This window comes from Drosophila melanogaster, chromosome 2L, assembly GCF_000001215.4.
Source record: "Drosophila melanogaster chromosome 2L".
Lineage (NCBI taxonomy): Eukaryota > Metazoa > Arthropoda > Insecta > Diptera > Drosophilidae > Drosophila > Drosophila melanogaster.
This window is the reverse complement of record NT_033779.5, coordinates 19537584-19558707: the sequence shown is the minus strand read 5'-3', so window position 1 is coordinate 19558707 and position 21124 is coordinate 19537584. Positions and strand designations below refer to the sequence as shown.

General features: G+C 43.4%; 5 protein-coding genes, 1 long non-coding RNA gene and 1 pseudogene across 11 annotated transcripts; 1 reads left to right on the top strand and 6 right to left on the bottom strand.

The window, feature by feature from the left end:
- Positions 1-502: 502 nt before the first annotated feature.
- CR46413 lies at positions 503-1153 on the bottom strand (annotated as a pseudogene).
- Positions 1154-2256: 1103 nt separating this feature from the next.
- Tep4 (Thioester-containing protein 4) lies at positions 2257-10201 on the bottom strand. 4 transcript variants are annotated; one of them, NM_001273662.1, is made up of 8 exons: positions 10013-10201; positions 8780-8849; positions 6295-7026; positions 5809-6235; positions 5415-5752; positions 4793-5346; positions 2616-4738; positions 2257-2546 (listed from the first exon to the last, which is right to left on the bottom strand). In NM_001273662.1, exons 2-8 carry the CDS (start codon positions 8800-8802, stop codon positions 2307-2309), a joined length of 4437 nt encoding a protein of 1478 aa, NP_001260591.1. In that variant the 5' UTR covers positions 8803-8849; positions 10013-10201; the 3' UTR covers positions 2257-2306. The 4 variants fall into 4 exon arrangements, with proteins under 4 accessions (NP_001260591.1, NP_001260589.1, NP_001260590.1 ...); NM_001273660.1 differs by having other exon boundaries at positions 2616-4732; NM_001273661.1 differs by lacking the exon at positions 10013-10201 and having other exon boundaries at positions 8780-9015.
- Positions 10202-11748: 1547 nt separating this feature from the next.
- Positions 11749-13332, top strand: CG10337 (uncharacterized protein). Its single transcript, NM_136142.3, has 3 exons — positions 11749-12061; positions 12283-12505; positions 12572-13332. Exons 1-3 carry the CDS (start codon positions 11897-11899, stop codon positions 12901-12903), a joined length of 720 nt encoding a protein of 239 aa, NP_609986.1. The 5' UTR covers positions 11749-11896; the 3' UTR covers positions 12904-13332.
- On the bottom strand, positions 13160-16240 carry ref(2)P (refractory to sigma P). Of its 2 annotated transcripts, none has more exons than NM_001014491.2 (3): positions 15720-16240; positions 13607-15088; positions 13160-13551 (listed from the first exon to the last, which is right to left on the bottom strand). In NM_001014491.2, exons 1-3 carry the CDS (start codon positions 15889-15891, stop codon positions 13406-13408), a joined length of 1800 nt encoding a protein of 599 aa, NP_001014491.1. In that variant the 5' UTR covers positions 15892-16240; the 3' UTR covers positions 13160-13405. The 2 variants fall into 2 exon arrangements, with proteins under 2 accessions (NP_001014491.1, NP_476700.1); NM_057352.4 differs by having other exon boundaries at positions 13250-13551.
- A 927-nt stretch (positions 16241-17167) lies between these two features.
- CG13081 (uncharacterized protein) lies at positions 17168-18101 on the bottom strand. 2 transcript variants are annotated; one of them, NM_001299158.1, is made up of 3 exons: positions 17715-18101; positions 17482-17659; positions 17168-17419 (listed from the first exon to the last, which is right to left on the bottom strand). In NM_001299158.1, exons 1-3 carry the CDS (start codon positions 18013-18015, stop codon positions 17365-17367), a joined length of 534 nt encoding a protein of 177 aa, NP_001286087.1. In that variant the 5' UTR covers positions 18016-18101; the 3' UTR covers positions 17168-17364. The 2 variants fall into 2 exon arrangements, with proteins under 2 accessions (NP_001286087.1, NP_609985.1); NM_136141.2 differs by having other exon boundaries at positions 17282-17419.
- Positions 18102-18967: 866 nt separating this feature from the next.
- CG13082 (uncharacterized protein) lies at positions 18968-20283 on the bottom strand. Its single transcript, NM_136140.3, has one exon. It carries the CDS (start codon positions 20210-20212, stop codon positions 19079-19081), a length of 1134 nt encoding a protein of 377 aa, NP_609984.2. The 5' UTR covers positions 20213-20283; the 3' UTR covers positions 18968-19078.
- Positions 20284-20484: 201 nt separating this feature from the next.
- On the bottom strand, positions 20485-20743 carry lncRNA:CR45455 (long non-coding RNA:CR45455). The gene has a single exon (NR_124384.1). It is a non-coding gene; the product is annotated as a long non-coding RNA:CR45455 (long non-coding RNA).
- Between the last annotated feature and the right edge of the window lie 381 nt (positions 20744-21124).

Genomic DNA, 21124 nt, shown 5'->3' with positions numbered 1-21124 from the left:
TGCTTGCCAGTACATTAAGGTTAAACCACGAACAAAATATACAAAAAAGGACTTTTAAGCAACTAAAAAAACTCATCGTTAAATTTTCAGACACTTAAATTATCATATTCTTCGAAGGATAAAACAGAACTAAATGTGCTGCACTCACAGCAGAACCCTGATTGGTTAACTGGACTGGTCAATGGACCCATCGTCTTAGGATTGCACCTCCCATCCTAACCCAAAGTCACCAGTCATTCCTGTTCTTCCATATATATTATATAATTTTAGTGTGGGGTTTTAAGCTAATTAAATTCAAGTGTCGTAACTAAAATAACTAGAGTGCAGTAATTTGTTTATATACTTCAAGTAACAAATTATTTGATCTTCATCTCCCAAAAAATTAAGTAAAAAATTGTTGTTGATCAATACTTCCATGAATGGTAGTTATAATGGCATAATTTCAAGTTGATAATCAAACTCAAATATGGTACCATAATTATTTACTTGTTATATCTTATTATTAAGTGGTCTTACTAGTAGCGTAATCGTAGAGGACAACTGAGGATGGGCTTTGATTGTCCACCTTATGGGTTCTATAGGCAGCGATGGGAATGCACTTGGTGTCGTTTTTGGGCAGATTGTTAAGGTAAACGACCACCATTGAGTCTTCATTTTTGGCCTCCACCAATCGAGAAGGAAATATTGGAATAAGTATTTTCCAAAATCATTTCCCCTAGAACTCACCTTTACGCTTCGATTCTCTCGGATAGCCTTAAATATATTTTTATTGGCGGTGTATTCTGAGGGCAGGGATGTCTCCAAAATGGCCAAATTGGATTCCTTGAACTTGTTTGTCTTCATCCTCGTATTCCACAAAAACTTTTAATTCCTGTTTGGCTGGCGTTGTTTCTGAACAGAACAGTGAACCGAACTTTGAAACTGGGGTGCGATTGCTATTTAAGAACATTGTACTGATAGCTTATCCGATTGAAAGCTGGTCCAGTGCTTTTGGCTTGGGAGTTGCTTCCCTAGGGAAGCTTAATCTTCTGGAACATTGGCATGTGGTCCGATTTGAATAGCAATGAGTTCTTATTTAGTTTGCCCGACCTTGAAGCAGTCACATCATAATTTGCCGCCCTATACTTGGCTTTATCATTAGATTTTACTAAAGCTGTAAGACTCAAAACTGTTTGTTGTCTATAGGCGAAACCATCCAAGTTATATTTGCCATAATGTTCCGAATCAGTATCGTTGACGAAAGATTCGTCCAAGTTTTGAATATAATAATAATACACTGATTGGGAACTAAAAACACTATTCCATTCCCAGTGACCATTTGACCGGTGAGGTTATCTTCTACAGTTGCTATTACTTTTGCAGTCAATATTGATTCCATTTGGGGGATATCCTTGTCAGTCAGATTAATCGTAAAGTTTGTCTGGAATTTGGCCAAAACTCCACTGGCTTTTACTGTGCGAGTCCAGCGAGGTAAACATCTTAGTTTTTGTCTCGAATCGATTTGTAATTCTGTCTTGATTTTCAAACACGTTCCTCGGGAAGAATTGAAAGAGTTTTGAAATTTATAACCCATTTCTTGTGCAGCCACTTACCTTGTTTTAACCTCTATTTGCAATACAAATTTGGTTACATTTATCTGCTTATGCAACTTTTGGTTTCGATGAGGATCATAATAGATTTTTGCAGGCTGTCTCGCCTATCTCGATGTTGCAACTCCGTTGCGACTCCAAGTGACTTCAAGTAAATTCTTTTCGATTACGGTAAAACAACTAATCTGTTGCACAGACTTTCACCCAGTGTCCCATTTAACAATGAAGATCTCCTCCATCTAAGTTTTAGTAAGATTTAACCAAGCTGAATAATAAGTGAATAAGCGCTTAACAATCATTTTTAATTTAGGGGTTCTCTTAATCAATGTTTGATCACCTAATGGCTTTTTATTCGTCAACTAGCTTGATGCTCAGAAGCATTCCCATTTTCTCGAGCTCCATAAATAAGTGCAATCCAAATTGATTCTTTGTATCCCAGAACTCAGAATCTGAAAGTCCCTTCCTTTACTTGTTAGTTGAAGAACTCCCTAACTGAAAACTAATTACGATAAAACAATCAATTGGTTTATGGTCCTTATAAACTGTTTCTACATTAAGATTTGGACATTAGCACACTGACTGATGCGTTTCGTCACTACGCTATAACTCTTATGTAACCCAAAGCAGTAAAAGAGACATTTTGTATATACATTATAATCACAATTTTATTTTAAGTAAGGATAGAAAGTATTAATGATTCCTTTTGGTTTGGATACTCTAGCACTTGCTCTTGCAGTCGTCACCCTCGCAAATGTCGCAGAGCTTCGACTTGATGGAGTAGTATTCGGTGGCCTTCTTGTTCGTGTCATAGTAATCGTAGAGGACCACCGATGATGGCTTCTGGTTGGCCACCGCATGTGTTCTGTACGCCTCTATGCGAATGCATTTTTCTTCGTTCTTGGCCAGATTCTCGAAGTATATGACCACCACGGAGTCACCGTTCTTGGTTTCCACCAACTGCAAAGCGAATAATTTATAGGTAATTGAAGAGAAAAGTGTACAGGTATTAAGGATTCTGAAACTTACCCGCACACGTTCGATGTTCCGGATGTCGGCGAAGCTATCCTCATCAGCAGTATAACCAGACGGCAGGGATACCTCCAGAATGGCCATGTTGGATTCCTTGGACTCGCCCTCCTCCACGTAGTCCACGCAGACGCTTAGTTCCAAATTGGCTGGCGACGATTCCGGCAAAACGGTGGTCTGAATCTTAAAGCTCGGCTTCGGCTCCTTCTCCACCAAGTTGTATTGGTAGCTTATCTGGACCATAGCAGCTCCAGTTCCCTTGGCTTCAAACTCCAGCGACTTGGTGCCCTGTGGGAACTCGACTGTCTGGAGGAGCAGGTCATTTTCCTCCGATGTGTTGAGCTTCTCGGTCTTTTCACGCTTTCCCTTGTTGGAAACGGTCACCTCCCACTTGGCCGCCTCGTAGCCCGACTTCTCAGCGAACTTAATGAGGGCGGTGAGGCCGACAACCGTGTCCTGGCTGGAGGCAAATCCTCCGAAGCCATTACGCTGGGCGATCAACCAGCGAACGGTGTTCAGAACAGAGTCGGCTGTCTCCTGGTCTGAATCCAGAAGGGAAAGCAGCGCATATGATGTGATCTCCACATCCTGACTCCAGATCCAACACCACCAGCGTCCGCAGTTCTTGGAGGCACGCAGCTTATCCAGATCCTCGGTCCACCAGGTGCGATCGTCCTCGTGTTTGGCCAGGGACTTAAGACTGGCCACCTGCTTGGCAGCTTCCGGCGCCTTGGCCTTTTGCAGGGCATAAATGGCAATGGATTTGGGCAGGAGCTCAATGGACTCGGCAGTATTGGCGCTCAGATAGGCAACCGCCTTGTCAATGGCAGCCTGGTTCGGTTTCTCCTCCTCCAGCAGGGCGAGCAAGGAATTTGCGGTCAATGTCAATAGAGATCGCTGGGAGCTATAGAAATACTCTCCGTGTTCCGTGAAGCTACCATTTTCTGCCTGTCGAGTTAACAGGAATTCGTAGCCCTTGGCCAGGATCTGCTCATCCAAGTCAATTATATCCTTGATCTTGCTAAACGAGCGCAGCACATAGGCCGTCAGCCAGGTGGAACCATTGCGCACTGGATCCTCCTGCCTCCATTTGGTGGGCCCAAAGGAACTGAAGCTGCCGTCGTCGTGGCGATAGTGCAACATATGTTGGTATCCGTCCTGCAGATTCCTCTTGATGCGAGTGTCCAATGCAGGTGTGAGTTTCTTGATGCTCTTCAGATAATCCCTCACCAGATAGTTGGGCACCAATTTGGACATGGTCTGCTCACCGCAACCGCTGGGCAATCGCAACAGGTTCTCAAGGTTCTTGACCACTGGTCCCAAGAGATCACCCACCAATCCGAATTCCACACGCTCGGAGTCGGGGACCACATCCTCCGGCACTTCCAGCTCGAAGGTGTTCTTAAACTCACCCGTATCCTTAAGATTGATAAAGAATGCCCTGTTCTGGTACTGGGTAATTCCTTCGGGCACTACCTTTAGCGGCTTGTGTATAGCATCTCCGGCCAGCGGTGAGATGGCCTTGAATTTCAGCAAAATATTTCCAATGACCTTGGGTCGGATCAAAAATGAGGCTCCTGCCGCTTCGTTGGCGCCCACTCTGATGTTCTGCGTACGCTTCTGGTCACCAATAACCTCATTCGAGGCATCCACGAAGTCATACTCTTGATCCTCGTTGTCCAGGGTCAGTTCCACGTCCAGTGTCTTGGGCAGGTAGTTAAAGACCAGTGCCGGTACATTGATCACCTCACCTCGCTTCACGGAGTATGGCAATCGAACGGAGACAAAGAACGGCTGGAATGTCTTGATATTTGTCTGATCATTGGTGACACCTAATCCCTTCTGGGGATGCAGTGAAAAGCCGGTGACCACCCAGTTGGTGATCGTATCGGGTATGGTCTTTACCCACTTGAACACCTCCTCCTCGGTGCTCTCGATATCGGCAAAGATCCAGGTCTCTGCGAAATTCTTTCGCACTACTGGTGCTGCAGATGCAGACGCACTTTCGGCGGAGAATCCCACGGCCTGAGTTGGTCCGCCAGCACCGGAATGGAATACATGACTATCATGTGCCACTGTAGTCTTTCTCATGGCGAAAGAGCTTCCACCAAATCCTTCTGTAACTTCCAATAATTGCAAATTAATGTGGTTTATTATTATGACAAATTTATACGTACGAATATTGTAGTCTGGGGCGGTGCGATTATAGAAGAAATAGGCATTGGTCATAGTCACGACTCCAGTTCGCTCTCCGGGGTAGTAGGAGTATCCACCCTGCCAGGGAGTTGAGGTGTCATAGCCATTTAGGCGCCAGTTGAAGGATTCCTTGTTCAAATCGTTGTTGCTGCCCAGCAGAAGGACACTCTGATCGACGGCCAACAATCCAACGAATGACTTTGGCGACGTCTTGATCTCCAGTGCAACGTCGGCACCCGGTTTAACTTCCGCGGGAGCCTTGATTTCGATCTGGTTCTGCAGCTCGACCTCCACACTGAATGTTTCCTCGGTATATCGGAACTCTCCTGTCTCATCCACGTAGTAGAAGTACACCCGACCATAGGGAGTAGTGAGGAAAGTGGGCTTAATGGTTACGTTGACGGTCGTTTGGGGTTCCGCGAGGTCCACACGTTTCGTTTCCAATATGTTTCCACGTCCCACAATGTTGTACACAAAGTATTTGAGCGGACGACTGGAGTTGAGGATTACTTGATACTCCTGCCCGATCTTGAGGCTGCAATAGAAGTATTGTATATGGTTATTTAAAATCGTGGAACCCTTGCTCAACTCAACTGTACTCACTTCCAGACGTCCTTGGGCCTCTGAACTTCTGCCCTGAACCACTCCTTTTCCTCTTCAGAGCTAGGATTTTCAATCTGTTTTGGTTCCCTGTAGGGATAAGTGGTGTACAGATCTCGTTTTTCATCGACGAACTCCAGCTCAATGCTATAGTAACGAGTAAAGTTGGCGATATCCGGCAAATCGGGAAGAACCACCTTGAAAGGCGCCACACCAGACGCATTCAAATGGCTTTCAAACACAAACGTTTTCTTCTCAATCGTTGGCAATTCCGGTTCTTGATGATCTGTTCCAAAGGCATAGAAAGCATAATTGCGTCGAATTCCTTCAGTGAACTTGGCCTAGAGTTAAAACGAATTTATAAGTAGTGACAGATCTCTTAAGATTTCTAACCCACCTTCACAACAGACTTGGTGTCTGTAATTAGTGAGCCGTCGACATATGTAATCTTGAAGTTAAGTTCATGTTCCTTGTCGGGCTTGAAGGAGAAGCAACTGGAGTAGTCAGTGCAGGACATCTCATACCGATAGGGGTACAGCTGCACACCGCCTGTTTCATTGAGCTTCACGCCGGTGAAGTCTTCCTCCACGGTAGCCGTAATCTGGGCATATGAAGAAGAGGTCTTGTGCGGCAGATAACTGGCGAAGTCCTTGAGATCCATGGTCAACTTGGCCTTGCCTCCGACCATGTCGGCGGTGCCAACAACAGAATGTCCGGGGTAGTCCGTTTGCACTGTCTTGCCGTCCACATTCTCCCAACTGCTCGTCGAGTCCAGATGGACATTGACAAGAACTTTACCATTCACGGGCTTACCATAGGTGTAGCTGGGGGATAATGCTGATATAAGAATGTCCTAAAGCATAAAACTTCCGGTAATACTTACTTGGCCTTCAGGACGACATTGAACTCGCCATCTCGCACTGAAACCTGCTGCGTGGCATCCATTTTGACGGAGTACTTGGGCAGCACGTACTTCTCCACCTCAAAGTTGACGAGCTCATCCGAGCGATGCCAGCGATGACCAAATCCTCCAAATTGTTTACGACCCCCAAAGTAAATACCTCCGTCGTGGTGCTGATCTCCATTCTGAACATGAAGGGACCAGGAGCCCAATGTGGCGAACTCGGAGAGCTCGAATTTGCCAGTGTAGACGCCACCGGTGGTCTTTATGTGTTTCTCCTGCTTGATGCGGTTCCTTTTGGAGTCCTCAAACCAAACCACCACTTCATCCTTAGCGGTATCCGGCCGCAGGTTCTCGTCCAGGAAGATCACACGATAGTTGATAGTATCACCGGGCTTGTACTTTCCCTTATCGGTCTGGATTTTAATGTATGGCTTGAAATTCTCCCAGTTCAGCTTGGTGGAGTTCTTGAACTCCAGTCCCTTGACGCCCTCCGCCGTCAGATTATATTCACCCGCCTCCAATGGGGGCAGTTTGAAGGTGATCTGCTTGAACTCACCGGCAGTGGCTAGTTCCACGGTCTCAGTTTTGTTGTAGGAGGGTCCAGTGATGCCCACTTTCAGGGTGACTGGCTCCTTGGTCTGATGGACAGCCACGGCCACATTGTAGTCACGGTGGGAGTGGATGGTTCCGGGACCCACAATGGTGTACTTGCTGGAAGCAAAGAAAACATCAACATTATTGTCATGAAAAACAAAATAAAATCAAATAACAATTCGGCCATAAAAAATTCCAAGAAGAGAAAAAAACATACACATATCCACTTGGAAATATTTGTAGTATTGTATTTGTATAATATATAGTATTGTATTTCTTGATAGTAACTATAGCTATCAATATTCAAATTATCAATATCAAATTCTTGACCATGCTCTAAGAATTCAAAAATAAATGTATATTGTCTAATCTCTAGGGAAACACAGAAATGAAACTTAAAACCATTAACCTCGACTTGATAATGTTCCCAATCTTTAAAAGGCAGTCTAAGATTCGGTTTAGGTTTTTGAGTTATGGTTTTTTTGATCTGTGACAGCAAATGATGAAATATATATGTATATATATATATAACGGATAATATTCCCAGAACCTGATCTTCTACTGAAAAGTATGAAACCGGCTTAGAGATTACATAATTCCAGCTTTTGCGATTAGCAATCTTTCTCGCACTTACAGTCCCCGATCACGTACACCAATATTGTTAGCCTGAACATCATTAACTTTTTTGGATTAGATTTGTTCCAGCCTTTTATGTTAGACTTCAAGTTTATGACATTTTTAAGTGTGTTCCATAACCCACCTTCATATTCGTTTCTAATTACTAATAATTGGCGGGACAGGAAAAAGTACAGATTTAAGATCGTGTGAAAGATTGATCAGCGAAACCATTGAGGCAAACAAAGTATGTGACGTGATCCTCTTGTTTGAGTAAAAAATATAAAAATCCATATTCAAAATGGCTTACAGTGAAACTCAATTAGCATCATAAGTTGAGCTCAACAAAAATGAAGAAAATAAAACACCCCTCAACAAGGTGAGATTAAAGTGGCGATGGCACCTTCAACTCAAAAATTAAATACCAGATATTAGTTCGGAGTAACTAAACCTCTTTAAAAAAGAAATTCTGAATATTTTTGAAGTGAGTGAATAGTTGTGATCGGACTATCGTACCAGATTTTCAATTTTATTGAATTTCCCCAAATTCACCCTTTTAGGTGCTCATCGTCACTACGTGGACAGAAGTCTAGTGTTTAATCTTATAGGTGTGATAAGGAACGATGTTTAACATTTGCTATATACATAATTATATATCTAAAAGTTAAATTACTATTTGAAAAATGTAGAGCAAAATGTTATTAGGTTAGTGATTTGTAAAAACCGTAAAAAAACTCTCCTATAAATCCAAGGACAAACCAGATGGTATAAACAATTAAGCTAATAGGTGATTTTGCGTATAAATAACAGCTTAATTACCTTGATGTTCATTAAAAACGGCCCTATCTGTATACATATATGCATACCTAATTAATTGAAATATTCGACGACAGCCATACAGTGACTGTGAATATAATAGTGGTAATAAGTAATAAACATAGATAATATAGTTTGGATTGCAGTAATCTGTGTTTAAGTGTTCGAGTGAGACGGGAATCCAACCACTAGCGTATTAGGGAAATGGTTAAAATTTTTAGCCATCAGTTTTTATTCAAATTATCAACCGAATAACCGAAGTAAGAACAATACGTTTTATAGGCCAGCTTTGTAAAGAACTATAGTTTTAGATATCTGGCTTTGATTATCGCCTATATTTTTGCGAATTCCTAACCCGACTCTACTAATACTCTAACCGTAGATGTGTTTTAAAATCGATCCGATCATATAGTATAGTATTTGTGGTATATGGACTTACCCCTCGGCTTTTACCGGTTCCATCGTCTGCAGCAAGGCCAAAATCACACAAAGCGAGACAGCAAAAGCGTCTGCGCGACGCATTTTGATTGGATTGGTGGTCAAATGAGGGCAAAAAGGATGGGAAATAAGAGCACAGATATTATAAGGCTATAATGCGCGGGATCGATGCTGGCGGAAGTTTGGTTAGCGACTGAGCGACTGCGACCGACTGGGATCAGAGCCGAGCTGGGACTGGTTCGGTTCGATGGCCCACGGATTTGTTATAATACCGAGCGACTCTAAAACCCCAGGCCCGGCAGACGAAGCCGAGCTCCAGTGGGGCGAGCAAGTCGTAAAAAAAAAAACTGATAAAAATTATAAGTAAATAAAACTGGCAGAGTGTGTGTTGTTGTGGTGTGTGTGTGTGTGTGTGTGTGTGTGGCGGTGTATGTGGTGCGCCCACTGAAATCGATGACGCGAGTTGGGCAAACAAAACCTTAACAATAATAACATGGCCACAAAAAACGCCGGCACTCCAATATCAATATTCATTCGTGAGTATTCACTTGGGCTAGTTGCCGCTGAAATATCATTCGTAATTTGATTTAAGAAGGAATTTATGGGAATTTACTGGTCAAAGGGATCAAAGATGATTATTTCTAATTATCATATTTACAAATATTACATTTGTGAGTATTCACTTGGACCAATTTCAGCTTAAAAATCATTCGTAATTTGATTTTAGAAGGAAGTTAGGGGAACATACTGTTCAAAAGAATACAATACAGGATGGATTTATGGGAATTTACTGTTCAAAAACACCAAAGATGAATGTTTCTATTTTCATCATATTTTCAAATATTGATTCGAGTATTCACTCGGGCCAGTTTCAATCATAATTGGACTAATAAATGGGAAATAGGGATTTACTGCTAAAAAATTGCAAAAAATTAATGTTTCGAATTTCACCATTTTTAGAAATGAATATATTATATGAATATTACGAATAAAGGGCGAACAAATAGGCGTGACTGTATAGAAGAACAGAAAGTTGGTATTACTGATTGCCCATGAGTGATATTTCAGTTATTTGTCACAGAACTATCGTCATGCAATAGTCAAATTATAACAACTTATTCATATTTCGTGTGGGGTTTTTCGATAATTAACACTTTAATTGTCACCAATAACTGTCGCTTCGTGTTTCGCAATGATTTGAAATATAGATTTTCCTTTTAAATAATTTACGTACATTATCTGGTTTTTGGAAAAGCCCAAATGATTTTTTGCGAAGATCTCGCGTAAAATCCCAATATATGAATTGAATACAAATATTTATGTTTTTGTCGTGTGGCAAATGACGTGCGTGCAATATTATTTGGACTTGTTGATTTGCAGTGTTAACGGAACTGCCTCCTAAATCGAAATACGGAGACCAACTGACTAGGCGTTGTGTACATATATATCGAAAACTCTTTCCTGCTCTCTCTGAGTCAGCTGTTGTTGTTTTGTTAGATGTCGCTCTCTTGATTTGCCGAATGATGACGTCACTTGGCTGTATTTCACACTGCCTTGCAAATGAAACGGGTATATAATGTAGCGATGAGTAATGCCAATATATAAGAGATATTCGCTCAACTGCGTTTCTCTTGGTGATTCCCCGTTTGTTCTTTCTCTCGTGCGGTTCGGTTCCGTGTAATCTATAAGTAGTGATATTGGGTGATATGAATACGCTGCAATCTAGGAAAGGAATTAGCTTTAAAACGCTGTAATTTCATGATTAATTAAATTGTGGTGATGTATGGTGAATTAATTTGCTTGTAACAAGTAATCTTCCTTGGCTTTCACCCAGAAAGTATACTGCCTGCAAAATACGCTCATAATAACTAACTGAATATACAAATATTTTTATGAAAAAACTATTTTTTAAAGCTATTGTAAAGCTAATACATCATATGTATATGCAGGCAGGAATAATTGAATCTTGAACCTTTTTTTGTGAACTGTATACGTAATAATATTGAAAGTTCGCAAAGCTGAACAAAATGTTTTATTATTCCAAATTCCTAGTCGGTATATTTTAAGTTTGGAGAGCCGAAAAACTGGCATCTACATACATAAATATGAGATAGTAAGGCATACATGGACATGTGTCGCGATTATGTCTATCTCTTCGGTTAATCACTAAAGTAAATGAAAATAGAAATGAATCCACAGAACTATCTATGGTACATATGTAGAGCTACTCAAACTCTGCTAATCCTCTCCTTCAAATCTCATAACGCTACCTCAAAAAAATGACCAATTTAATAGATATTATTTTTGTAGTCGGATAAGTATGAAAATTTATTTAACCGTATATTTTGTATTAGTACAAATGCGCTGTAGGAAAGTGTTATTGTGGGATATTCCCAATCATATTGTTCGCTTCTTATCTTTCTATTTGTTTCTCCTTTTGCTGTTTATTCGTCTCGCATTTGCTTTTGCTAGCAATTTCACAACATCGATCATCGAAATCAACTATTTAGGGTGGACCTAAAAAGCACAATTTAACGTAGTTCAGTCTACGTAAATATATATTCTAAACGCAGAACTTGAAATAGAGAGATTATTCAACATTCGGTTAGATTTGTTATTACTTAATTTGATCTTTAATTAGGAAATGGCAACACCCTTGACTCTGTTTTTGGGAATCACTCATGGTGTATTCACCATGATTAACGCCGGTCAATTATCCAATCCGGTTTTAGATTGCTCCAAAAATACCGATAATCGCATGTCGTCCAGCTGGAGAGCAATGCCAATCGCTGCCACCTGTGGCCGCTGCCGCCTTTCCCGCCCCAAGGTGAAAAACACGTGAACGGGTCGATCCGCTGAGTCACTTTTTGCAAACGCCGCGCTCCACTGGCTTTGAAAGTTTGATTTTTCGGATAACGCTGGCGGAGCTTTCGATGGCTTTTTCCAGCTGTTCCATGCCGTCAGACTCTCAAAAGCGTTCTAACAACCGCCACGAGCAGTCGCGATCTTCGGTTTCGGTTTATGGTGCCCAAATACTTGGATTCGTCTTATCGGTTCTACGTGCGCATCTCACGTAGCAGATAAGTGATTTTCGCACAGCTAAGACATCCTCAGCATAATGACAACTGCCGAATTGCAAGGTTCCTATGGAGGCCTCTACTTTGGCTTCTGCACACTGATCTCGCATGTGCTTCTGGCGGGGATCACCGTAGCCATTGTTTACAAGTGTCTGGTGCTCAAATTGGTGCACACCGCCGGACATGCCTTCTACTGCACAATCGGCGTAAGTATTTTGATTTCGGATATTAAAAGATTTAGAAACATATGTGAAAAAGTGAAAGTTTGAGGCCACGGTTAACAAATAATCTAATGGTTTCAAGGATATATATTTCTCGAGTGAGAGTTTTCTGTACCCGGAAGACCTAAATATAAACTGGTTTACTATCTCCTGAAATTTTTACCCGTCCTAAATCATTGTTCCATCTATCTTCTATTTCATTATAGTTTGTGTTTTTCATGGGCGAAGCATTGCTGGTCCGGAATAGCGCATATTTGGAGTCCTCGTTGGGTCCATTGAACCTCAACCGCCTGCACGCCGTCCTGGGGCTGTTGGCATTCCTGGTCGGAGCCGGCGGAATCGGAATCAAGACATGGCAGAAGCTGGAGCGCAAACGGGAAGACCCCAATGCCACCGTTCGTCACTTTAAGAGCAACCATGCTTTTTACGGTGTGTTCTCGTCGGTTCTTTTCCCAAATATAATGATAATTTATGCCTCCATCTTTCGCCCATCAGGTATAATCGGTTGTGCTCTTCTTCTGGGTAGCGTTCTGAGCGGTCTTCCGCTGTATTTCATCAACAGTGGCTTCGCCTTGAAAATGCTTCATCGATTTTTCGGATTGTCCGGATTCCTCGTTCTGATGGTATCTCAAATGTTCGGATATAACACGGGATTCGGTCGGCGACAGTGGAAGGCACACCACCAGAAGCTCTTCAAATTTTTCACATTTATTGCCACCATTACGACTGCAAATTACGAACTCCGGAGATTTGTGCGAGATGTTGCCGGCTTGGCGACAGACTATTTTATTGGATCAGATGCAGCAGAAGCTAGAGAAGATCTTTGAGGCTCTTTCGACAAGCGAGTAGTGTTCACACTGGAATATCAATACTACAGGAAACGAATCGAATTCCGAAACACAGTATTGTGGATTTGTGTATCACTCAAGAAATAATTCGAGTGCTTTGCGGATTTGAACTCTGAAAAACCAGAATCGATTTATACCATACGTATAAACACATTATCTAAGTGGAGGAGGCTTTTGTTGTCTGTCAATCGTACTCTACTAAACAAAACCATATCAGGTATAAAGCAGGCATTTTAAATCATTTTACTTTGTGCCTTTATTGCAATTTCACACATACATATATATACGATAACATTTTGTTGATTATTTAAAACATAACATATATCTATTTTCACATTTATTTTGGCTACGAGATAAATCTAGCACCACAGAAAAACTAAGCTACGTAGTAAACTGATACGATAAAGTAAAATCCCTTTTTCATTGGGTTCTATAGATATTGAAGATACATTGTAGATATATCGATATTGAATATGAATATTTAGTTGCGGTTCTGCGATACGTTCATTACGTCCAAGGCAGCTGAGATATTGCCCTGAACCGACTCTAGGAGCTGGGTTAGCCAGGCGCCCTCGTTGCTGAAACCCATGGCCATCATGGCATGGATCGATTTATTGATGCTTTCATCTAATTAGGAGACATAATTAATACAAAGCGATTAGTTATTTAATTCGGCACTTACCAGTGTGGTAGACGGGGACCGTGCGCTTGTCGTCGGGAGCTGCTGGGGAGGTGCCGACGCTATTGGTGGTCACCGATGTGGTCGAGGTCGATGTACTCACCGTATCAACTTGAGCAGTCTGGGTGTTGGCCGAAGCCTGCTCCACGCGAGCCTCCTCATTCATGTGCTGACGCAATAGTTCGCCCAGCTGACCAAAATCACGCACCGGCTCCTGAGGAGCAGCAGTGGGATTGGTTGTGTCCAGATTGATCAAGTTACTATTGTTTGCAGAGTATGCATTGTCAATAAGCTGCCACTCTGGATCCAAGCTGTCTGAACGGCGTCTTTCCTGCTCTGTTTCGGTGGTGGTTTCCGATGGCTTAGGATTCAGGGGCTCTGTCTCAAGCTGAGCATCAGGGATCGAACCAGAAATTGATGGAGTGGCCGACTGGTTAGCAGATGGGACATTAGACTGATTAGCCGATGGAGCGGCAGAGGGAACAGCTGACTGGTTGGCCGAGGATGCCCCCGACTGGCCACTGGATTGACCCTGCTCTTCTGGTTTCTTATTCTCAGCACTGGGAGTCGTTGAGGGCGCAAAAATTCCCGAATCACCGCCCTCAGTGGTATCGATAATCTTGGAAAACATTTCGCTGAAGTTATTAAGGATTTCGATGCCAGCACTCATGTACTCGGGTGGCACAATCTGCGAAATGTTATCCAGATTAATCACTGGAGTAGTTGGCTGAGTGGAACGTGGAGTCGTCACTGGATCTTCGGTTCTAGGGACACTTTGATCAGTGTTAACCTTCTTCGGCTCAGTTGGTTTGGCCTCGGATTCAGCTGCCTTTTCAGCGGTAACAGTGGGCTCAGCTTGTGGAGGACTTTCAGTTTGTTCTGCAGCCTTCGGTTTCTGCGGTTCGGCTGGTGCCGTGGCCGTTGTTGTGTTCAGCGGCAAGTTGGTCATCATCTCGACAAACTGAGTCAAGACTCCGGCATGGCGGCGGGCCTGACGCCGTTCACGGCGACTATCCCTTGCGGGTTCGCCAGCAGGATCTGCCTGGTTCGTCTCCTGAAACGGGCAATGTCCCCTGGAGCGCCGGCCACTGCGGCGTCCCAATCCTGGACCTGTGAACCAGGCATCGACCATACCGGGTCCATTGTTGGTCGGCATGCGTAGCATCAAGTGCTCAGGATGCTTGTGAGCCAACTCGCATTTCTGGCAAAGATCATAGTTGCTGCACTGAACGCACTTGTAGCGGAACCCAATCAAGGGAGCCAAGCCGCAGCCATCGCATTCAACGGCGTCGTGGATGGTGAAATTGCTCGGATCGTCGACAGAAGGAGCTTCAGCGTTGGCCGAAGAACCCTCTTGCTTGGTGGCCTTTGGCTCCTCTACGGGCGCCAGTGGAGCCACCTGAACGTGCATATTGCTCTCGCACTTGGCCAGGAAAATCTCATAGTCATTTTGGTTGACTATTTCGATTTCATCTTTATCAGCGTCTGCAAAAGTTAGAATAGGCAAAGGAAAATAAAATCAATTATGAATCAGTGAAGTTTTGTTATCAAAGGTGAATCACTGAGGGCTCTAGTTAGACAAATTAGCTACAGTTGTGGTTGTACCAGCACAACCCGTTTGATCTATGTAAATGTATATGAGTACATGTACACATACTTTACAAATTAAAAAGCGCGTTAGATGTATTTAAAATATATATGTATAATTCGAGAATTCAGAAATATGTAAAATCAAAAATGTTTTGTATGTGTGCCATTTATGAAACAGTGCATCTAATATGTTGACCACGTTTGTACCATAAAAATATATATGTACATATTTATCAGCTAATGTGTCAACACAATTTTGCCAATGATAAGCATTGAGCAGGAATACTATCTAGGTGAATCCCTGCTTTGTTGGGCAAAGTACGCAATAATTTGGGCTGGTTTTTAAGTAACGAGACTTAAAAGCTAAATGGTCAGCACTGCTCGGACGGATGCAGTTATGTATGGAAACGAATGTACTTATACCATGCACATATGTTGCAATCTTTGCGACTCGATTGCAATTGCGAATAACTGTTTGTATGTATAGCAAACATTCACTCTGCGGCATTTTCATTGTAAAACTCACCGATCCAGAAGGTCCTTACGTCGCATTTGGGTAACTGGCGCTCCTGGAAAAGATACAGCTCGATTTCGCGACGCAATATGGTGTAATTCTGGGAGGGCATCCGCAGGTATGCATTTATCTTTTTCTGGGGTCCAGCGCCCTGGTAGGTGATTTTCAACAGCTTCTCCGGCATTTTCGCAACGTATTCTGTAGTTTCGACAGACTTTTGAATATATGTATGTATATATATCGATGCTGACGCTTTTATTCTCGTTTAACTTGTTGCGGCGAATTTATGTGACGGATTCTATTAATTTGGAGCTCTCGACTACTGCGTAGTTTTTGTTCGGCCGTTCGATTGTGTATACAAGTGCAGCTGGGTGAGAGCAGGTATATATACTAGGCGAACTAGTTGCTGGAAGGTTCTTGAATGAGTGAGGCTCAAATTGTTGCAAATCACGGTGCTGCCTGCTGGGCTGCACTAGTTAATCTATCCCCAAAATTGTATTGTAATGCCAAAGCTGGTCTTTGGCAAAGATTAATAATACTTCGGTTATCGATAATGAAAATATTTTTACGCGGCTCTATCGAACTCACCACTTTTAGTATTTTTACATTCACATTTTGCTTTACATAAAATTTCGCCAGAATATCGATATTTTTACCCATTAAAACTTCACACATACATACGTCAGTTTCTTATCGATATCGAAATCAGCAAACCCGAAATATTGAAAACCTAATCTAAAGATGGTTTTGTTTTATGAAACTTGGCAATCTAGGTAATCTAAAATGATGCCTCTGCGTTCGTAATTTTCTTCGGAACTATAAAAATGGGAGGCAATAAAACGGTCAATCTGAACTGGGGTAATTGGAGGTTTTTCAAGATGTTTTGAATTCCGTCGTAATGCATTCCCTAGTAATATTGATAGGTATCAAACTGGAGAAGGTGAAGGGTGATATTTATATCTAAAACATATAAAGGATGGCGTCCTAATCATTCAATCCTTCAAAGGATTGAACTTCCAAATCGCGAGGTTCACGTGAACATTATTTCCGAATATACATATATATCTTGATATCACACGAAATTGCCTTCACGAATCTTTACTGAATGAGACTGGATTTATTCGCGGTCTTAAAAGCTTTGAAAACAATGTCCTCATGGAAATTAATCAATCGATGATGAAAATCAAAACAGAAAAAAAACAGAAATCAATTGTCCGGGATCTAAAGAAAATAGGAATGAAAAGCATATGATTTCGGAGTTCTCAAATCGGACGATCTGCAGATATCCACTATTGGATGCCGAGTCTTGCTTGCAAATTAGCTCCGCTTTCGAGGATTCATCTCCAGACTGAGCTTTCTATTGGATTCCCAGAAAATTTTAATTTTTTTTATAAAGATAGTTGACACACTAAGTTAAAATAAAAAAAAAAAAACATCGTATGTCATGCTTTTCAATATTTATATATTTTGAATGGAAAAGTGATGGATGTTTAAAATACCAAGTACTGTACAGTGATTTTGAACTTTTTAAATATTGTTCAGTGGAACAGCACCAATGGGATCAACGGAAATTTAAATTCGAAGAATGATTTTATTTGCTATGTATTTTCCAAGAACTTAGGACTAATTTCTTGTCATAGTATCTAAAGATATCATTTTAGGCCTTAGAACTTTTGAGCATCTTAAGCAATTGGAGCAGTTGAGTTGGAGATCTGAGCAAAAACCATCTTTTAATTAGTTTCTAAGCAGAATTACATATTAGTGCTGTACTAACCGGCTGGCAGTTTGAGAAGCTACAATTTGATGTTGTCTGCTTTCCAAATTAATCTGGGCTAGCTCAGGAATCTTAGTTACGCCCTCGGTGGAACCAGAGTCTGTGTCGGTCTCAGGATCCCTCTCGTACATCTGAGTTGAATCTGGATCCGGTGTAGATTGGCGCAACAACATTTCACCTGGCGTGGAATTAGTGTTATGTCGGCAATTCGATTCTATTACAGTAGTACTCACTCAAGTAGGACTCTGCCATGGAGTAGAGCAAGCTGGAGCTCATTTGAGGCGCCATTCCGATGACGACCCCATCCACTTTGAACTGATAGTTCTCCCCACCCTTTTGCCGTTGGTCGTATAGAATGTCCTCGCGCTGAAAACCATTCTCGGAATAGTCGTCGTATAAGACGTCCAGCAAGTCGCTGATCACGTTCCTCGAATTCCCTGGCCTAGTCTTGCCGCCAACGGGCTGGGCCAGAATTCTTCCAAGTGCCACAAGCAGCAGGGCGAACACAAACAGCCGGTTGGTGAACTTGCACATGATGTTGCCCAAGCGAAAAGACCGCAGGACCGATGTGCTCCAATGGCGTGCGTTGAATGATTCCAAGTTCTCGGCCGCTGTGAAGGCGAGCCCACCTGGACCACAACTGGAGACTGGAAGACCAAGAAAACCCGATTTATGGACACAGTTCAATGGCCGCCTCCAATCAGCCCAAAGACTTCCGCATTGCCAGGTTGCTGTGGGAATCTTTAGCTCCGCGCATTTCTAATGCTTCCCAGCAGCCACGTTCGAAGTCCGTTCCATTCGAGAGGAACTATCTGCCTTGTGTTCGATCTTCTCCGGCTCCTCATCTAACCCATTGTCGTTCGCAGATATCGCATTGAGTTTCAAGAAGAAACTTCTTTTTTTATTATTGTGATGAGTTATTTTCACTCATCTTGCGCCAATTTAAATTTGTTTAGTAACCCAATCTCTGTAAGCATGATTCCAAAAAAAGTTAACCCAATAACCTCAATTTGCCGCAAAAAGAAGTCCAAAATCTTTATGGCAGTGCTAATTGCCCCGCCTGCAATAGACACAGCTAGATCTCTTTCAGTTATCTAGTCTGGGTGCAGTTCTGGGCGCGGGTTCAATGACTTGGCCACAGGAAGGGGCTGGCAGCCACCTGCAAACTGGTTTCGCACATAAATCTCGCGTACATCGCAAACTATGGAGCACCTGGCCTTTGGCTCTGGACAGTAATTGCCGTTTTATGGCCCCAGGAAGGCTATCCAGACTCCAGCCTCATCCTTCAGCGCATCATTAAAGCCGAACTCGAACCGTTAGATCCAGTGCCCACTTCCGCCGTTGGAGCATCTACATAGAAGGTGATTTGCAATCTGAAGCTAACTATTAACAAAAAGTTATTAGCCATGTAATGGTGCTTAATGTTAGTCGCAAATAAATCATCTCCCATATTTGCTCCTACTAACGAGCAGTTTAATCTCAATGTCGATTATGTTTTCGTATTTATTAATAAGACAATTTCGTCGGCTTAATTCTAGAGTGTGCAATGTATGAAACTAACATTTAAGCTGGCAGTCTGGCGTTCTCACTCCTCCGCTTAATAGCCCTCGATCTGGCGACATTCGCCGTAGCTATCACGACGTTCTCCGCGAGCGCAGCGCGCCAGTCCGTCCCGGAGGAGGGTTCGGGACTCGGCCAGGTCGTCGTCGGCCAACAGATCGAAGCTAACGATCTCCGGTTCCACCGCTTGTGCCCGAGTGGGTTCCTCGTCCAGTTGCCAGGAGCGCGATTGGTCCGAGAAGTAGGTGGGTGCGTCGATGGGGGGGTAAAGGCCATTGGCTCCTCTGCCAAGATCGCTGCGGTAAATGGGGGCACTAATGGAGCGCGGACTGGCATAATCGCCGCCGGTCAGGCGATTGGTATCCAGATAGCTATCGCCTCTCAAGGAGCGGGAGCTGCGGAAGTACTGCGATCCGGGATGATTGAAGCTCTCGAGGAGATTAGAACCGGCACTGCTGCTGGCGGAGACGGGGGGCAGAGCTTGAATCAACTCCGGTTCCGCCTCCAAGTGGAAGGGCTTAATTAGCTGCGGCATGGGTATCAGTTGCGGAGGCAGCACGTCCACCTGCTGGCGCTGCAGGCGTTGAGCCTGCTCCGGATCGCTGGCTGAGATGTCCACGTGATAGGGCGACCGACCCTCAATGAACTCCGGCAGATGCGCCGCTGGCGAGGATTGGCGCTGATTCTGTTGCTGCTGCAACTTCTGCAGCTGACTTTTCTGGTAGAAGGACTTCAGTGAGTTGCTCCTCGCGGGATGTTTGCGCTTGAGCGATCCACTGCCCTTGGTGTTTCCGCGACCCAGTAGCTCCAGCAGGCTGATGCCCTCCTGCGGTCCAGGTGGAATCAGGAGGATCATGAAGTTCTCCAGATCAGCACGAATGTTGTACTGCCCCTCCTGGCGCTGATCATACGTGATTGTGCGGCGACGCAGTGCGTCCTCATCTGCGCTGGGCGATTCGAGAGGAGGTTGCAGCATTATGGGTTGCCCACTGGATCCGCTGGACTCCAGAGCCTGGGCCGGGGCCATGGCCGGGAAGTGCTCCTCCTTTATGATCTGCGGCACGTCAGGATTGGCAGCTGGTGGGGTAGATGGCTCCGTTGTGGAGCTCAAGGGATTAGCTAGACCTGCTGCCAATAGCAGGGGTAGAAGCGTGAAAGTCTTCCAGGCCATCTTCACTTAGTAGATCTCAAATTGGTCCGCTCGGCGTTCTTGACTCGCGCGCTTCTGCCTCGCAACTGATTCCCAGTCCGGTGGGAGAGTTTTCATGTCAGCGCAGGCGCAACTTTCATATTCTGGCGCTGCCGTCGGCGCTGCACTGAACCAAATAGCGTATAGATTCTTGAATCGGTGTTTTCCATCGAAGGATTTGGCAAACTAACTTTAACAAATAATTTTTAAATGGAATAAAAAGTATTGCGAAGTCAATTTTTCAAAGTTTTTTTAAAAGTTGCCTTTTCATCTTACAAAATAATAAGTCCCGGAGTTATTATTTCATTTATGCATTTTTTCTTCCAGTGCAGCTCCTCTGCCACTGCGGCTTTCTTCTCTCTCTGCCCGATTCTCGTTCTGGTTTTTGCTTTTATTCATGCCACTTACTTTCTGACCGTCTCTTTTTGTTCGGCCGTGCCCATTTCGACGGCGTGACTTGGTAGCCATCTCCTTCTCCGTCCACATCTCGACTTATTGATATTGGCCAGCCGTTAGGCGGGCGGGGCCGGGCGGAGGTGGGCCTGTCAACGCGGTTCCCATCGCCCGGCACAGTGGGTCTGGTGGCTGATTTTCACGCCAATTAGCTAATGAGGAAGCGTTTGGTCGCCCATTGACTGGGCTAACAACCATGTCACGTACGCATCCCCAGAACCCGTCACCTGAGCAAACGATATCAAACCGATCATGAGCATTCTATTCAATTGATTTATGCCTTCGCCAAACATAGGTGCAGCACTATATGTACTTATATGTACTCGTAAAAATGATCTACAAACTTCGACCATCAGTACGGTAATAATGAACTATCTTAAGGATGCTTACTTTCATATACATAGATACCTTGTACGAACTTTGGCCTACGTATCCTTGAAG

Excerpts from the sequence above, each read along its gene's own strand:
- Tep4 (NM_001273661.1), bottom strand. The coding sequence starts at position 8,862 with ATGCGTCGCGCAGACGCTTTTGCTGTCTCGCTTTGTGTGATTTTGGCC. Across the intron at positions 7,027-8,779 it reads GAACCGGTAAAAGCCGAGGG|CAAGTACACCATTGTGGGTC; the intron begins GTAAGTCCATAT and ends CTTTGCTTCCAG. Across the intron at positions 2,547-2,615 it reads GGAACATCGAACGTGTGCGG|TTGGTGGAAACCAAGAACGG; the intron begins GTAAGTTTCAGA and ends TTCGCTTTGCAG.
- CG13082 (NM_136140.3), bottom strand. The coding sequence starts at position 20,212 with ATGGCCTGGAAGACTTTCACGCTTCTACCCCTGCTATTGGCAGCAGGT.
- CG13081 (NM_001299158.1), bottom strand. The coding sequence starts at position 18,015 with ATGTGCAAGTTCACCAACCGGCTGTTTGTGTTCGCCCTGCTGCTTGTG. Across the intron at positions 17,660-17,714 it reads CATGGCAGAGTCCTACTTGA|GTGAAATGTTGTTGCGCCAA; the intron begins GTGAGTACTACT and ends ATTCCACGCCAG. Across the intron at positions 17,420-17,481 it reads GCTTCTCAAACTGCCAGCCG|ATCTCCAACTCAACTGCTCC; the intron begins GTTAGTACAGCA and ends GTTTTTGCTCAG.
- CG10337 (NM_136142.3), top strand. The coding sequence starts at position 11,897 with ATGACAACTGCCGAATTGCAAGGTTCCTATGGAGGCCTCTACTTTGGC. Across the intron at positions 12,062-12,282 it reads CCTTCTACTGCACAATCGGC|TTTGTGTTTTTCATGGGCGA; the intron begins GTAAGTATTTTG and ends ATTTCATTATAG. Across the intron at positions 12,506-12,571 it reads GAGCAACCATGCTTTTTACG|GTATAATCGGTTGTGCTCTT; the intron begins GTGTGTTCTCGT and ends TTCGCCCATCAG.